The sequence below is a fragment of the Balaenoptera ricei genome, chromosome 14 (assembly GCF_028023285.1).
Source record: "Balaenoptera ricei isolate mBalRic1 chromosome 14, mBalRic1.hap2, whole genome shotgun sequence".
NCBI lineage: Eukaryota > Metazoa > Chordata > Mammalia > Artiodactyla > Balaenopteridae > Balaenoptera > Balaenoptera ricei.
Genome location: NC_082652.1, coordinates 75187827 through 75205983, shown reverse-complemented (window position 1 = coordinate 75205983; position 18157 = coordinate 75187827). Strand labels below are relative to the sequence as shown.

General features: G+C 39.1%; 1 protein-coding gene across 14 annotated transcripts in view; it reads left to right on the top strand.

The window, feature by feature from the left end:
• Positions 1-256: 256 nt before the first annotated feature.
• TCF4 (transcription factor 4) overlaps positions 257-18157 on the top strand; it is a 355534-nt gene continuing 337633 nt past the window's right edge. For 8 of the 14 annotated variants that reach the window (XM_059895591.1, XM_059895593.1, XM_059895592.1 and 5 more), the window contains exons 1-3: positions 1953-2057; positions 2971-3062; positions 4738-4810. In XM_059895591.1, coding sequence (XP_059751574.1) covers positions 2991-3062; positions 4738-4810 — 145 coding nt within the window. In that variant the 5' untranslated portion in view covers positions 1953-2057; positions 2971-2990. Of the gene's footprint in view, positions 803-1515; positions 1628-1952; positions 2058-2970; positions 3063-3173; positions 3195-4258; positions 4280-4737; positions 4811-18157 lie in introns of those variants that run through there. The other 6 variants (XM_059895581.1, XM_059895582.1, XM_059895588.1 and 3 more) reach the window with 6 other exon arrangements.

Below are 18157 nucleotides of genomic sequence, written 5' to 3'. Positions count from 1 at the left end.
AACAGAGAAGGGCAAGGGCCGGGAACAAGAAGCAACGCGCAGGAACACGGGGCCTACGAATGGCCCCAGCCTCGAGAGCCCTTACAGCTCTGGCCCACGCGCGACACCCGCCCGAACCCCGCCACCCGCCTCCTTTCCCGGAGGAGGCGTGGCCCGCACGCGCCGCCATCTTGGTCGCCTCTCTAGGCACTCTGTTTACTACTCTATGGTTGCCCGCTCCCGCCCCGCCCCTCCCCAGTCATTGTCTGGAGGAGCAGCCACGGCCGCAGCGCCTTCTCTTTATAAGTCCGCAGTGCCCGGATGTGAATGGATTACAATGTATCTTTCAGGGAAACCTATTATTATCAATGTGACTCCACGGGGGAGTCAATGGTGATGATCAGGAGGAGGAGGAGGATGATGATGAGACACCTCTAAACTTGGAACAAGTTTAAGGCTTTATAAGAGGAGAAGAAAAAAAAAAAAAACCACCAACAAGATTTGTTTGAGGAAAAATTATAACTATCCTGTGTTGATATTTTTTTTATAAACAATAAGAAAAAGTTGTTGGATTTTTTTTTTTAATGATTTCTTTTTTGGGGGAGGGAATTTTGTTGCAGTTTTATGGTGGAATATGCAAAAACCAGAGCCAGGTGCATAATCTTGTATTCTGTGGATATCCCTGGAGCAGAACTGAGTACCAGTTAAAATACTTTTTTGGGGGATACACATGTGAGATACTAAGTACTTGCAGAAGATTTTTGTCTCTCTTTTTAAAGTCACTTTCCTTGGAATATTGTGAGCATATTTGTGGCCATTTAAGGTAACGTTACAATTTGCTGTCAGAGTAAACTGTTTGTAATTGAATTTAATATTTTAAATGTCGATCCCAGTGTTTTATTAAAACAAAAGGAACAACCTATTAAATAATCGCCAATGGGAAAAAGTGTGTGCATGCATTTTGTGTATGTACCCGCACATCTAGCAATAACAGGGTTTATAGAATGTGTATTTTAACACACGTTAAAATAGCGTATGTTGCATATACTGGATAAAGTACGCTTGTTATTATGAAACGATAGAATTATGCAGCTTAATTTTTATCCTAAAAAGTGATGTGAAAAAGTGTGTTTTAAGAGCATGCAGGGCCTGTAACGGTAAATGTTGAATTAAAAACTTAAAGTGCTGGCGAACGGGGACTTAGCGTGCCTAGGAACTCAAGTGTAAAAACAAAACAACATCCACCCTCAAAAATTGCCTTTTTTGTTGTTGTTGTTGAAGTTTGCAGCTATACTATTCTGTGACTTAAAAGGGAGGGGAAAAAAACGTATGTAATTTAGGTTTCGCCCCCAACGCAGAACTACCGACATGAAAATCTCCCCAGCAAAATGTGGCTTGGTTTATATCTGGAAAAGAAAAATATTGTTCCTCTTGGCAAAGTCTTTTTGCATCACGTGTATTTGCAGCCTAGTATAAACTTGCTTTGCCGTGTGTGGATGTGTGAGTGAGAGGGAACGAGAGTCAGAGAAAGAAAGAAGTGAGGGGATGTAAACTCGAATAAATTTCAAAGTGCCTCCGATGGATGAAACGGGCAAAAACTGAACTGTTCAGGCTTCAGATTGTAACTGACGTTCTGAGGGAAATTGAGGTGCTCGATGAAATTTCGTTTGTAATTTTTTTTTTTTTTTTTTTGCGCGGCGGGGGAGGTGTTGAGATTTTTTTTTCTCCGGGGGGGGGGTGCATCCCAGGCAGCCCGACCCGAGCGAGCCGCGTCTCCCCGCCGGAGGCCCCCCACCCATTTCTTTGCTGAACTTGCAATTCCGTGCGCCTCTGCGTGTTTCCCCCTCCCCCCCTTCCCTCGTCCCCTCCCCTCCCCGGAGAAGAGAGTTGGTGTTAAGAGTCAGGGATCTTGGCTGTGTGTCTGCGGATCTGTAGTGGCGGCGGCGGCGGCGGCGGCGGCGGCGGCGGCGGGGAAGGAGCGGGCGCGGGCGCAGGCGGAGGAGGTGGAGGCAGTGGTTAGACATGAACGCCGCCTCGGCGCCGGCGGTGCACGGAGAGCCCCTTCTCGCGCGCGGGCGGTAGGTACCGGCGCCGGCGGGGCTCGGCGGGGCTGGTGCGCCGGGCGGCGTGGGGCTCGGGCTCGGCGGCCCCGCACGCGGCTCCGCGCCTCCCGTGCCGCGGGCTCCCGGCTCCCGGCGCTCCCCTTGGAGACACCCCTTCCTCTCCCGCGCCTCTTCCCTCCCCCTCGTCCCTACCCCCCCCTCAGCCCCCCCTCCCCGGCAGTGCCACTTGGAGGGACCGATGACTTTGCCAAGGGCCTGACTTTAATTTTTACAACCCTTTCTTTCACAAATTAGGGTGCTGGACCATTACGGGACCCGACCCTCCACTCCGCTTCCCTCCCCCCCCCCACGCTTTCGTCGACCCTGTCACCCCTCCCCCTTTGGACGTGTTTTCACTCCAGAGACGCTCATCTTTAATTTCTTTATAGCTACTTTGAAACGCAGAGGGGAGTGGTGTGTGTGTGAGCGTGTGTGTGAGCGTGTGTGCGTGTGTGTGAGTGTGTGGGGGGGTGGGGGGAAAGTTGAGACCGGATCGTTCTGAGTAGTTTCTCTTTTCTCTGGGATCCATTCATTTCTCGCTCTACCTCCTGTTGCATAAAATGATGCGCTGAAGAGCGGCTTTTTTTTTTTTTTTCCTTCCCGGATTTGGTTTTATAGTGGATGTTGCCAGTTTTGATCGTCTCTTTGGAAATACAATATCAATAGCAGTTTTTTGGTTTTTTTTTTTTGCTATTGCTGCCTATTCCTTCTTAAAAAAAAAAAAACAACAAAAAACAACTCTCCTGTCTGTGCCTCCCTCCTTTCTACCTTAATCCCATCCGCCCTCACATCCCTACCCCACAACCCCCCCAGTCTCCAAAAATCCGATTGTGTTTTCTCCAAGGATTGGGACTGGATTTTCTGATTGCGGTTATTTCCATGTTTCTAGGTTTGTGTGATTTTGCTAAAATGCATCACCAACAGCGAATGGCTGCCTTAGGGACGGACAAAGAGCTGAGTGATTTACTGGATTTCAGTGCGGTAAGAAAGAACGGTGGAAACTAACAACAGCTGTGAAACAAAACAAAACAAAACGAAAAACCCAAACACTTTGAGCTAGAAACCAATAATAATCTAAAGGACAGGAATAATTTTTAATTGGCTGAGTCCTTGGTAAACATGAAGGTCTTTTTGATAAGTTTTTAACTACAATTTTTGGGTGTGATGGACGATTCAGGCTTTTTTTTTTCAGAGTCTTAATTACTTGCTTTTGAATTCCTTACCCACCGAACCCCCCAAATAATGGAGTCTCACTCCAATGGAAGGGAAAAACAGACACCCCTAAAACTGTAAACCACCCCTAAACTTGGCCTTATCTGGACACTGAGAGTACTGATACTTTGCGCACTGCTCATTTTATTTATTTATTTTTTCTGAAAATGGAAAAGAGAAAATAGGAGACCCCAGTTGTGTCAAAGTTTTAAACTGATGATGCTTTGGATTAGTAGGACCTGTAGTCCTCCTAATTACATCTTTTCCTGGGATTCTGAAAACTCGTGTGCATAGGCTGAGCATACATTCTTTAGAACCCTTTTAGACGGTCTTTGTAAATCTCGGAGTCGTGAGATCAGCACAAAGCAGAACTTAACACACTTGTGGAGTTTTTACGACGGAACTTGGTCCTTCTCCATCCCTTTGCTTCCCTTCCCCATACCAAGTCCCAAACAGGTCAGGGGAATTAATTCATTTTTAATGCCAGATGAGTTTGGTGTAAGATGCATTTGCAAAGCAAAATAAAAAGAATCCACAAAACACACAAATAAAATCCAAACCGCCTTCTAAGTGGGGCTCTTTCATGTTGCTGCTGCCGCTGCCGCTACTGCTGCTGCTGCTATTGCTGCCTCTGCTGCTTCTGTTCTGGACCTTTTGGAGAAATGGCTTTCGGAAGTTTTGCCAGGAAACGTAGCCCTAGGCAGCTTTGTAGCCCCCTTTCTGCTTGCTGCACTTTCTCCATTCGTTCCTTTGCTTTTTGCAGGCTCTGACTCAGGGAAGGTGCGCATTATCCACTAGATACGTCGAAGAAGAGGGAAACCAATTAGGGTCGAAATAAATGCTGGAGAGAGAGAGAGAGAGTGAAAGAGAGAGAGAGTGAGAGTGAGAGAGAGAGAGAGAGAGAGAGAAACAGAGAAAGAGAGAGGGAGAGAGAGTCTTGCTTCAAATTGCTCTCATGTTAGAGACGAAATGAGAATTTAGTGCAGGTGGCACTTTTATTTTTATTTGGGTTCACATATGACAGGCAAATCCTATACGGGATGGAAATGGACATTGCCACGTTTATGGCCAAGGTTTTCAATATAAAACAAGCAACTTTCTTCTCCTTTGTAAAACTAGTGTTTTCTAGAGAGCTTGCTGCCCTCCAAACTGAATCTTGTTCACATTATGGGGACTGTGTTGGTTTAAAATGTAGTCCTGCCTAGTTCTGGCGATCTAATGAACCTGAGGAAAAAGAAAACAGAGTGGTAAAGGTTGGGGCGGGGGGAGAGTGATTGGTAATGTTGTGCCTGTTTTAGTTTTAAGTTGGATGGTGATGTATTTTACTAAAATGAACCCTTAGCGTAAACTGTATATTATATAGTGAGAGTATGAAAGATCTTTGATGAACTCTGAAGGCACAAATGTCTTCTTTTCAACAGTAATATTTCTTTGTTTCTTCTAGATGTTTTCACCTCCTGTGAGCAGTGGGAAAAATGGACCAACTTCTTTGGCGAGTGGACATTTTACTGGCTCAAGTATGTAAATTCTTTTCTTAGTGTGTAGTTCAATGTTCTTAGCTGTTTATTCACTCATGGTATATTTTTGGCTCTGTTGAAGTGTTCTGAAAAAGTCATTGAAATTTTAGCCTGTAATGATATGGTTATTTCATTATCCATTAGTGGTATAACTTAGGCAAAAACGTTATCTTTTGCAAAATTAAAAGTAGGTTTTTTTTTTTTTTTTAAATCAAGGAAACTGTCTCAGAATTCATCACTTACTTTAAAAGCAATTTTCTGATACAGTTGTAATCAAACGTGAAGATAAGACAGTGTTAACATGGGGGAATAAATTAATGTTTCCTTATTTGAAAATAGAGGGAAAAATCTAACTTTCATGAAAAGGGCAAATCCCTTGTAAATAATATCAATTTTATTGGGTACTATGTATAATTAACCCTTTTAAAGAAATGAGCACTTAATTTTGCAGATGAATGCTGCGTAGTAAACCATAGCTGTAAATAGAGAGACTCTTGCTAATCTGAGAGCTAAATATGAATTCATTTATATTTAAAATATCCTTTTTGGTGCTTTAGCTTTTTTTTTTTTTTTTTAAGAATTGTGCGATGAATTTTTCTATACTTAAAGTTGCAAATTTGGAAGGACTTTTACATTTTATAAATGAAAGGTCTTTGGCTGATGCTTTAAAAAGACGTTAGCGCTATTCACAAAGGAATCTGTGTGTGCAATGATTATCTGGTATCTAAGGAGGAGTTTTAATAGGGGACTCTCTGAAGGTCTCTTATTAAAAGTGAAAACTGAAAATATGCTATTCATTTAAAACGTATTTTTTTTGTGTAGGGAATTTCATATCAGAAGGAGGCATACATTGTTGCCTGCTGTCCTTTAGGTTCAAGGCTTAAATCCATTTATGCTTGTTAAACAGCTGTAGTTTTTTAGGAGTTCTGGCAGTGGTACATAACAGGACATTAGACAGAGTCCTGTTCTTAAGTCAGACTGGTAAATGTTGACATCGTTTAGCTGTGAGATACCAGTGGAATTGTCTGTTAGCTATTGAAGATAATTTCACATCTCTTAATATTCATTTGGTGTTGTAGCAATGAAGAAATCTGTTCATCTTTGTGATTTGTATAATTGGTATTTTTTAATAAAATTAATGGCATTTAAAAGTTGCTCATTTCCAAATAAGTTACTTCTCCTTTTGCTGGCCCCCATAAGTCTGAGGGATTTTTTATCTCTATAACTTGATTTGTGAAATATGAGATGCCTCCTATAGTTATATTTCATCTTTTATTTTGGGGGGTCCACTTTGATTAAAAGGACTACTGACCATATGTTTGTGTTTTACTGTCCTGGACCCTGTTATAATTTTCATTTGGGACTTAAAATTTTTTTTGTTGTTGTATTCGTATTGTATCTTCCAAATTTCTGTATCGTGTTCTCTATACAACTTTGAAGGAAAGATGAGTACAAGTATCTCTTGTAGGCAGATTAATTTTTCATGTTAGGCAGTATCAAAACAGTTACTAACTTTATCTCTGACAGCAACTTTCTTCATGATTTTCCTTAAGAAAATGTATATTCAGTTGAAATCTGAAAGTAGATTATGTCAGAAAGGCTCAGAGATAGACTGCTTTCAGAGTCAGTGCAAAAATACTCTTTTGTACTTTGTAAAATGGACACATTTGGAATAATTAAGTATATCAGTTTAGGTATAGTTTAATAAAGTAAGGTGATTTAGAAGCATGAAATTGTGTTACATTTAAAAAGATAATTGTGCATCTGGTCCCTTTTCTATGTTCACATTTAAATGAAGTCCTTGCTATGATGTTTAAGTGTTTACAGAGTGTAGGCTGAATAAGTATGAATATGTATTAATGCATTTTGGTAAATGATCATATACTGAAATTTACACAGTTCTTAAGACAGTATATCTGTATATGTAAACCTAGACAGAGGCTTCATCCTTAGTGAGACGTGTTGTGATATTCCAATGAATACGCTGTGATTATTTTTAAGGTGTTAAACTTTAAGTGACGTTGTACCAGAGGTGTAGTTTTCAGGCCCAAATGTTTACTTGTAAAGGTAAAAAGTGTAGTGCGGATTTTGTTCTCCTTGCTGGATTGAAAATGCAGGGTCTTCATCCAATGCAGTATGATGGGGTCTATAATATACACGGTACAGATTGGGGTGTTGATTTTTCTCCTCTGTCCAAGACACAGTTAAATGGCTTTGTTTCCACTCAGTAACAAAGATAAGTCCCTTTTAAAGCATAACAAATAAAAAAAAAAAAAATGAGGAAAACTGCATTTTGCTCCTGGAAGGATGAACTAGGAAACTTTGGACTGAGAAATAATTTTCTAAATGTACATCAGGTTAATATCCATTGTCCCAAGGGTGCTCAGATGTCACTTCCATGGGTAGCTTTGAAACTTGGGTCCAGAGAAAAAAGATCCGAAGTATAAGTGAACTGTTCATATTGGAAAAACCAGCTCTGTTTTTTCAAAGTGAGGCATGGTAATGTTTCATGCTTAAAGTTCTCAGTAGCTGTGGATTCCATTCATATAGGACGCTCCTTCGTGATTTGCAATGTGAGAATTAAAAAAAGTGTGGCCATATTGCCTTTAATCTTTCATTTCACAAACATGGTTTTTCCTACCACCTTAAGAAATAGTGAGGCTGCTAGGAAGAATGGAATGTAACCTGAGCTACAGCCTGACATTCCCAGGGAGCATTTTTCACATGAAAGGCTTTTGTCAACCCAGGAAAGGACCAGCAGTTTTTGTTTGATGTTTGCAGGTGTTCAGCAGAGAGCACTAAAACAATTCAGCCATGATAGTTCAGAGCTTGGATGACCTTAACGGGGAGAATTGGTGGGCTCTGGAATTATTTTTAAGAAATATTTGAAACCTATATGGTGACTTATATAAAGGGATTTCAGATCCATTATATCATTGATCTTAAAACTAGCTAAAAGCATCCACATGCCTGGATGATTGGAAAATTATTCTCATTAAAAAGTAGGATGGCAAAGTTACCAGAAGAAAAGAAAAATTCACCTAGAGTCTATAATTTATTGATGAACAGGGGTTTAATTTTCTAATATAACAAAACTACAGTTTCTTTGGTTACCTTTGAGTCTTTTATGAGCAAAAGATAAACATACTAGCTTCGGCATCTTTTACAAAGTAGTTTTAAAGTTGGGGCTCTAAAATTATCCATACTCAACAACAGTCCTGGTCACATCTGTTACATGTATTTACAGTTAGTCTGTGACGGATCCTACATCTTCCTCCCTTCGTTTAAAAGTTGAACCTTTTCCCCCGTAACTGTTTAGTTTTACTTAGGTGTTCAGCATTTGTTAAAGGTGCCAAATGGATGGGTGTTTTAACAATGAAGAGCAGCAGTAAAACACACCACATCCCTGTCATGGTCATTTTTGGAAGAGAAAAAACACTTATTGACATTCACGCAAGTTAGTTCACTGATACCCACATGACACCCAAATGACACATCAGTTTGGTAAATTCAGTAAGAAAAAATAAATCGATCCAATGGGTAGTTTTGTATCACAGAGAAAATTCAAATGGTCAGCATCCTGAATTAATTTCCATCCGTACAGTTTGAGTTCATGGTTATGGCGTGAAAAAACAAATGGTCTCCCTTAAAGGTATTTGTGGAGCACACTTATTTAATTGTGTGTGTGTGTTTTAAACAGCCTTACTATTATAGTGCAGTTCATAAGGGTTGTATGACTTTTATAAAATGCAGGTTAACAGGTTACAAAATAAGCAAAGTGGCATTAAACCCATTCTGTTAGAATCATAGAATTCGGGGGATAGGAACCCCTTAGAAATAGACAGCCCAGTGCCTTCATTGTACAGACAAAGAAAACTGAGGCCCAAGTTAAGAGGTTCTAAACTATGCCTTTATTTGCTAATCTAAAAAACAAGTTTTGATTTGCTAATTCTATATGGCCCTGCAAATCCTTCTATTGGAGTAATATTGGTTTCACTACTATGTTTTTCTAAATTTGTATTGCGTAATAGGGTACCAGGATTTGTGTGCTGATCTTTGTGCCTACAAATGCCTTTAAGTGTGCATGTGCCCTTTGAATGCTTTTTAAGGTTTGGAGCTGAATTTTGGATTGTTGATCATTCTCTTTTGCCTGATCTGGCCTCTGACTATTTGCAAGATGTTAGATTGAATAACAGGGGTAGATGGGCATGACACTGACAGAATTAAAGTGCTTCCTACTATGCCAAGTGGTGTGCTATGCACTTTATATTCTTGTATTTTTTTAATCCTCACAAGAACCCAGTGAGATGCCAGGATTACCATGCTCAATTTATAAATGAGGAAACTGAGATTCAGAGATGGTAAACTACTTGCTCTCAAGGCAGCCAGAATGAATCAGGTTCTAAACCCAGGTCTGCCTAGCTCAGTGTCTTTTCAGACACATACACACACACACACACACACACACACACACACACACACACAGAGACACAGAGTCAGATATAGCTTATTTTTTCAATATCTTATAGGCTTACGGATATGTTATTGAGGCTTGGTGTGCAATACTGTTCCTGATCTTTAGTGTAGATAAACATTTTTAAAAAACATGTTTTTAAGATAATGTTATAAACCATGTCCATTATTTTTCCTGCTTTCTTATCCAAACTAGGTTTCTAGTTTATGTTGGATTTCAATGTGACTTAGTATCTCTCTCATATTTTTATTATTTTTTTAACAAGGAAAATATAGTAGGTATTTTCAAAGTTGTGTTTTGGTTCTATTGTAAATTGACAGTCTGCTTGGGTACCAGTGAAAATATTTTGTTTTCAATTATTTTAATGTACCTAGTCAAACCAAAAGTTGAGGTAACCAAGCTTGCTCTGTTAATATCTAAAAAAAAAAAAAAAGGAAGGTTTCCTATCTTTAACTGTAAAAAGAAGTTTTGCAGTTCCTTGTTAGATCTTTGAAACTTAATATTCAAGAACAAAAACCCTGAATTCTATCTGCATCACTAAAATAAGCAGTTTTGAAGTTTTGATATGTCTATTACCAGGCATGTGCTTAAAATGTTACGTTTTCTAAATTCAGAAGGAAGAAGCAGTACTCTATTTGACATTGACTTAAGTAAATAAAATGCATTAAACAAGCATAGGGGTCCAAGATCTGTTGAGCCTGAAATGCTTAACATTTTTGACAGCATCAGCAAATCATCTTTACCCTGCTATTGTAATGAGGAAATCACTTAAATAACAGATGAACAGCTAAGTCACATAAACATATATAATAGAACTATGTAATGAAAGTTTATGCTGTTAATTGCTCGAATCTGTCTTAAATGCTTAGAATCATGGAGCAGTAAAGACTGTCATATAAACAGTTTTGTTTTGAGCTTAAAATTATTCCTTTTTGCTTTCATCTGCTATGATAAACAAAGTAATTTTGGAAGCTTTACAGATCAAACATTTACTCCTAATGGTAAACTACATTTTATATTGGAAGTTTGCAGCCTCGTCCAAGGCAGAGAGTTGAGTCCTGGTGGCCCCAGGCTTCAACGTTTAAGTATTATGATGCTATTTAGATCTGTTCCCATAAGCCAAGATAACAGATCTGAAGTTGTCTAATAAGGAACATGGTGTGTTTTGAAATGTTCTTCAGTTTACAAGTCTTGAACCAAAATGTTCTTGGCCAGACCTTTAGAACTTATACCTATATGTTGGGTAAGTCAGATTTTGCACAAAGCATCCAAATGAAGCTAGGTAGGAACAGAAAAAAAATCCCTTCCTTCCTTATTTTTTGTCTTTTATGAGCTATTTTTTTATGACCAGGTGTTCTTCCAAGTTAATTAGATGGTGTTGAGTATTAGAGAAAGTAAAGTAAAGCACATCAAAGTTATTTTTTTTTTTAAAGGTTTTATTTATTTTTGTTACCGGTTTCTTATTACTCTGAATAAAGTTTTCAAAATTGACTGCCAAGTTTATAAGCTTACACTTGGGTTATCCATTTTCTAAATCTGTGATCCCACTTAGACTCAGCAATGATGTAGGCACATGAGGTTTAGGTGGGTACTTTTCAACCATATGTCTCTTAATGCTTATGAGAGATGTAAGAGAAATAACAATTTAATCTTTAGAGAAGATTGGTTGACACTTTCTATAAGTTTTACATATATATATATATATATATATTTTAATCAGGCTCAAAGGAATAGCAAAAGTGTTGAAAAAGGTTGTCATATTTGCTTTCATTTCAACAATAAAGGCCCAGTTAATCAGCATATCAGATACCCAGGTGTGTTTAGAATCAGTTTATACGGATGAACTTCAGGGCTGTAAGAAAGTATTCTGTTTAAAGGTGCAGCCACTCCATTGTTCAAATGGCTGCTTTTGTACTTTTGTGTGACAATTAACATTTAATGAATGACTTTCTAAACTGCCATTGGTGGTAATTACTATATGCGGTTTATTAACTGCAATCCATTGTTGGATGTGCCTGTATTGATCTGTTTTGCAAACAACCCTTCACACGTTCAGCAGTATTTGTACATTACTTTTTAAAGAACCTGTTTCGTTTGCTGACATTGATATTGCCCCTAAAATTTTTAGCTGACAAATGCCTCTTCGATCAGAGTGATTTTTTAATTAAATTAAAAATTCATTGTCTTTTCAGCTATAAAAATTTTGCCCTTCTATCCTCAGGGAATCCCAAAGAAACTACACAAGATTGCCTTTCAAGTAAAGGACTTATAGAAATTTAGACTTAGCAGGAGACTTTAGAGATGTTCTATGATTTTTTTGGTTAAAGAGCTAAGGTTTGGGAGGGTTAAAAGTCTTTTGCCCAAATCATACAGTTGGTTATGGGCTATAATAGGACACAAATACAGATGTCCTGACCTGCTGCTCAGGGACCCCATGCTGCTTTTAATTAAGGTTTGGACTCAATCCGTTGGTACCAACTGTATGTTTCTTAAGAGGAGGAAAACCTGTATGATCTTCCATTTCTGAAAAATAATAAAAGTTCAGATCGTGAGAGATGGACATCGTAATCCAGCTCACTTGTCATCACGTGCTCTAATTTGGCTAAGGCAGTTGACGAATAACTGTTAAAATGTATTGTGTTATTAAAAATAACAAAGTAAGACCCCTGATTAAATATCAGGGCTGTAATTTAATCTTGGGGGTTCTGGTGCTGTTCATAAACCATTTGGTTTTTTTCTGTAACAGATGACGTCAAAATACAGCTTGATTGAATTATGACCCTGGGTTACAGGAGCAGCTGCTTATGCCTCTTGACTTCATAGCATGTCAGCATTTCCATTACTAATTTTTTTTTTTCTCTGACATTTTTAAGTTCGAATAGTTAAACGAGACTGATGATTGGCATATAAACTTTCAGCCTCCTGGGAAAAGACTATTTTCCCAATAAAACAGAGAAGGTGGTGACAAAGCCCCATTACGGAATACCTTTTAGAATGTTCTTCCTTGCTTTAGCTTTAATCTTCCATTAATTTAAACATTCCCTTTTGGGGTACTTAGCTGAATTGCAAGGCATCCAAATGGAAGGTTTTGTATCTAAAAATCTCCCAAGCCAAGACTTAACTACAGGGCATTTCGAGGACTTTTAAACTAGGGAAAGACCTACCTTCTGTGAAGGAAGATATTGAAATGATAGCTCTGGACACTCCAGTTTTCATCTTGTGTAAAATGCTGAAGAGCAAGATGAAAAACACGCACATTTGCATATCTTGTCAGTAATTACTTTTATATCCACTTAAGATGAGTAAAAATTGATAATGAATGGTTTAGAAAGGTCTATTTAGTTATATCATTATCTGGAGACTCATAGCATAGCTTCAATTTAGCCACTCGGGTTTTAATATGTAGCCAGTGGAGATGGGATGTCGGTTGTGTCTATCTAGCCAGTTATTTTTTATCTACCTATCATAATTCTTATTGATGGCTCATCTTATATATATTTTTAGTACATGCTATGTACACATCCCCTGTGTTAGCAATTATAGGACTCAGAGGGCTTTGTGGGAGCAAGGTCATGCCCTGAGAGGGCATGTATTTTGACAGGAAAGAATAGAAATGTACATGTTTAATTAATACTCAATGTCCAGAAGACAAGTGTCATTAACATTGTGGGAGTTTAGATAAAGAAAAACTTATTTCTTGCTGGGGGAAATTAATAATGAAGGTTTCATGGACAAATCAACTCTGATTCTTGAAAGAGGAGGAGGATTTTGACATGGGGGCATTGGGACGGAGCATTTAATATCAAGATCACTGTGAACCAGGCACAGAGGAAGGCCATTGCAAAGCGTGGATGAAAGAGAGCAAGTTCCTCAGCTCGGCAGTGGACTCAGTTATGGTCTAGGCACCTCAGTCACCTCCAGGCACACATTCCTGTCTTGGGTGCCTTTTTTTTTTTCCTTTTCTGGATTTGGGATTTCCCTTTGAGATAATCCAGTTCCTTCCCAAAATATATGTTTTTAATGGTAGTGGCAGGGTGGAAATCAAGATTTAGGTGTTCCCAGTTCCAAACTCTTCCTATTGTATCATTCAGCAGTGGAAATTTTAAGCTAATTTGGAGAAAATGATTTATTTAACTGAATTCTGGCAATCTAGATTCTTTTGCCATGTTTGCCGTTAAATAGCTGTTTCATATTGGCAAAGTGAATAAAATGTGTCATACTGACATCACGCAGAGGAAAAATACGTAAATACCACCCTTTCCTTGAGTATTGGTTAGTTCATATTACAGTGTCTTTCCCTCTGTGACCTCCTACTGTTACAGTGATTCCAGTTTCCAGTTGAAGCCAACAATTCAAGTTCTAGTTGGAATTGGCGTAGGAAGAATTTATTAATGTTTGCTGCAGAATAGAAACAAGAGTTTTATGACAAAGAGAATATTCTAGACCACTTTACCCATTTTTTTAAAAAAATGTCAGTTTCGAACCTGTGTCTTCCCCAAACTTTTTCTTCACTTTCAAACATAAGGGATTCATATTGGGAATATTTTGCAACCCCTTCACCTTTAAACTCAGAGAGAAAACATTTTGGTCATCAGGTGGTAATCATGTTTCAAGATTTAATCTACAATTTCATATATAACCCAGTTTTGCAATTTTGAAAAGGAAGACTGAACAATGTCAATTTCAATCCTTGTTCAAATAATCATTATTTGTTGGGTGCCTTCTAGAACTTCATTGTCTAACTGGTATCCCAAACCATGGAATGCTTTTCTGTTCTGTTGTTGGCACTGTGATTCTTCATTTAGTTTCTTTTAGCTGCAAGGTTGATTTTCTTTTGATATCTAATTTCCCCCTGATTTTGTTAACCTCTTATTATTCTTCAGTTTATCTTTTCAGCCCATGTGGAACTATTTCTTTTTTACATGGGTGTACATTTTGTAGTGTCCCACTTTAATCCCTAGTAATTTTGGTAGAATTGGATAAGGTGAGAAATACTCCATAATTACTTGAAGCAAATTAGTTTTACTTAAAAAATTCGTTATTGTTGATGAAGGCTTGATTGTTTAAAGAATGTTGAAAGCTTCAGAAAAGTGAAAGGGATGAATGTACGTAGTGGTGTTTTTTTTTCATTGTGAATATGTTTCACTGGAATAACAAGAGAATTATTAAGAATTATTAACTTTCATGTACTCGTTCATTCATTCATTCATTCATTTAGTAAATGTTTTTTGAGAGTCAAGATTCAAATTGCAGTGCTAGGTATTATGGTGATATAAAGAAGAAAAAATTTCAAGGCCAGCATTGCAGTTGGCATAGGATACTGCTGTCATTGGGTACAGGCTCTACATTGATTCAGTAAGACAGTGCTTTTCGAATAAGTGATGTCAAAGTGTGGAAGTAGACGTCTTCCAAAGATGCTTTTTAAATATAACTATAGACTTTACAGTTTTAGCTGAAACATTGAAATCCTGTGTGTGTACTTCTACATGAGTATAAAGGAGGGAGAATGGACTTGAATGATTATGAATTTGGACCTTGAAGAGTATTGTTATGAATGTACTCTCAAATTTGGTACCAAAGACGTTTTGGGAGGCAATGACAATTATGCCCCATATGTTTTTGTTGGGTTTTTTTTTTTTTTGGATCAGAAATTAAAATATCAGATTTGTAAATAGTGCCCATTTACTTAAGGGCACTAGGTATTTCTTTTTGTTGTTGTTCCCACACTTGAACATTTTTAACATTTATTTAAAAATTCATATGCGGGAAGGTATTCATTTACTTTCAGAATTTTGTATTGAGCATCCACCACGTGTCAGGTAGTATGCTGGGTGCTAGAAATAAAATGATGAACAAAACAGACACGGTTCTGCATCGGCTAAATGTAGGAGACAGACATTCACTGAATAACCAACCAGAGAAATGTCAGCCTCTACGTTGAGAGGTGTGAGGCGTTAGATGAGTTTGCAATGGGGTATCTGACCACACAGTCAGGAGAACCTTCCCTGAAGCTGGCACACCTGACTGAGGTCTGAGGGGGAGGAGGAGGGAAGTGGGCTGGGGGTCAGCAGGGCATGGTGTTTGGGGAGGGGCTAGAGCTTGGTTGGAGCTGAGGCTGGGGAGAGGGAAGGTAGGGGCCAGATCATGCCAGGCTGCGAGGCAGGGAGAGTGTGCAGTTTCCTCCCACCAGATTTGTGCCTGGGAACACTCTGACTGCAGCCTGGAAAACGCAGCTCAAGGGTAGTCAGGGTGGGTGGCCCGAACCAGCGGTGAGATGTTTGCAGAAACCCAGCTGAGAGATGGGGTTGCTGGGGGAGCTTTCACAGTGGCATTTGCATGTGTGTGTGTGTGTGTGTGTGTGTGTGTGTGTGAGAGAGAGAGAGAGAGAGAGAGAGAGAAACTTTCTATAACTTGAATACTTGAAAATTGACTATACTTTATATCTTCTAACAGTAACCGTGAGACCTCGTTCAGCTACTGTGTGCTGTCGACTGCCTGTTTTGCACCCAGATGCCACAGAAGTGCTTTTTATTTTCTGAGAAAAGTGGAAGATTGATTTTGCAATTCTGTTGTGAGAGGGTGCAGAGGTGGGAGTGGGAGAAAGAGGCAAAAGGGACTCTTGCTTTCTTATTTAATGGTCTTCAGTAATTATACACTATTTAGGCTTCCTCTAGCTTATGTTCTAATTACCGGTAAACATTCTGATGGTTCAGTCCAACCTGTGGAATTGAGTCCATCACGCACCTGGGATCAGGTATCAGCACATCCCCACGCTGTTGCTGAGCGTCTTTGGTGAACTTTAGGAAGGTGGTAGGATTTGTACGATACTCCGTCTGAGATGGAAATGCTGTTTACCTGATTCTGTTTTGTCTGAGGTGGCCATGGGGGAAAGTTATCTGGTAACTTTTGATTAGCCACAAAGTAAAGCTTTTCGCTTTGACACCTCCCAGTGAATAGCCCTGCTCCGCCTTTCACTCTGACCATCTAGCTCCTTCTCTGCCCCGCTCCCTCCATTTTCTCACGAATCTTACGGTTTACTCTTGGGAGTTCCCTCTCAACCCACTATGTTTGTTAGTCCGTTTTAGTTAGGAAAACTGTCACCATTCTTGTGGTATACTTACTGTTCAAGTTGAAGAAAAAAAGAGGTGTTTTCCCTCCTTCTCTCTTCCTTGCCATCTTTGCTTCGGCCAGCTAGTGAGAGCGTTGGGGGAATGCCACGGGTATGGGCTGGATCCTGATAGCCACAACAGTTAGTGATTCTAGGCCCCGTGACCCAAGAGCTCTGCATGTGCTTCATCAGAAGGGTGCTGAAAGGAGCGAGGCCCAGAACCGTCTCTGCTGAGCTGAAAACCCCTTAACACATGTGCCTTGTGCTGGTGAGTTAGTAGGTGATGCTGATGCAAGTGGACGGCATCCACGCGTTGTTCCTGCCTCCTGGAGAACTCCTTCAGCATCCAGGCACGCACTGGTAACTCTCCGTTAAAAAAATCAAACGAAATGCAGTTAACCGTCCTTTTGGGGTGTGGAGGGCACGCAGGGTGCTTCCACAGTTATCTGCGGTGCTTTATTTTTTTGGAAAGAAAACAAACGGTAGAATGTTATGGTTGACACCTCAGTGCTCGAAATATTTCATAATAGAAACAAAGCAAAAGCGTAACAAACCAAACACATACTCTCCCTCTCATTCACACTCCCTACTGACTGGTCCTCTTTCTTGGGCTCCTTTATAACAAGAGTTTTGTTGACTGTTGGCTACTCTGGTGGCTTCTGTATCCCTTCCTTCCGTATGCTTTTTATAAGTCTCACCCCAACCAAATATTCCAAAACATATTTTATCTTGTGATGTTTGATACCTACAAAATAATACATGTAGCATATATGAATTATGAAGCTAAATGATGGAGTGAAGACCCGGGGACCCACCACTCACTGTCAAAACTACAGCATCATCAGAACCATCTGGGTTTCTTCCTTATCCGCATTCCCCCGTCTTTCTTGCCAGAGGTAAATATTCTCTTTTTTCTTTCTTTTTCTTTTTTTTTTTTTTTTCCACTTGATGGAGGATTATAAACATGGTACCATTCCTATGTTGTATCGTGCTACTTGCTTTTTACACTTGGCATTGTGTGTTTCAGATTTCTCCATGTTGCTGTGTGTGGCATTAGTTCATTTTCACTGCTGGTGAATATGCCTCAATTTATTTATGTATTTTCTAGTTAATGAACCTTTGGATTGATTCCCTTTTTTTGAGACTACACACTTTCCTAGCATCTCTTGACGCACTCCTGATCATCTCTTTTGATTCCTGTAGATGTCTAAGAGTCAAATTTCTGGGTTGTAGAGTCTTGAAAATGTTCCAAATGAAAAGATAGTGCCGAATTGTTTTCCAAAGTTGTTAACAATTTACATCCTACCCACAGCATAAAAGGTTACTATGGATACATACTGTTGTCCACCTTTGGTGTTCTCAGATTTCTTAATTGTATCAATCTAGTGGGTGTACAATATAAAATGTATCTCACTGTAGTCTTAACTTGCATTTCACTGATAATTGATGAGGTTAAACATCTTTCTATGTATTTATTTATCATTCATGTTTGTTCTATGGAATCTCCCCTCCTCAGTTTTCTATTGAGTCTGTTTTCTTTTTAAATTTTTATTTTTTTACTGCTTTGTGGATGTTCTTGATATATATGTGGATAATAATTTTCTCAGTCATGCATGCTGCAAATACTTTCCCTTTTTTTATGACCTGTCGTTTTACCCTCCCTGTGGTATCTTTTGGTGAACACAAGGCCTTAAATTTAATGTAGTCATTTTTTTTCCCTTTACCTTTCCATGTTTCGTGTCATGGTTGGAATATCCATCTCTAC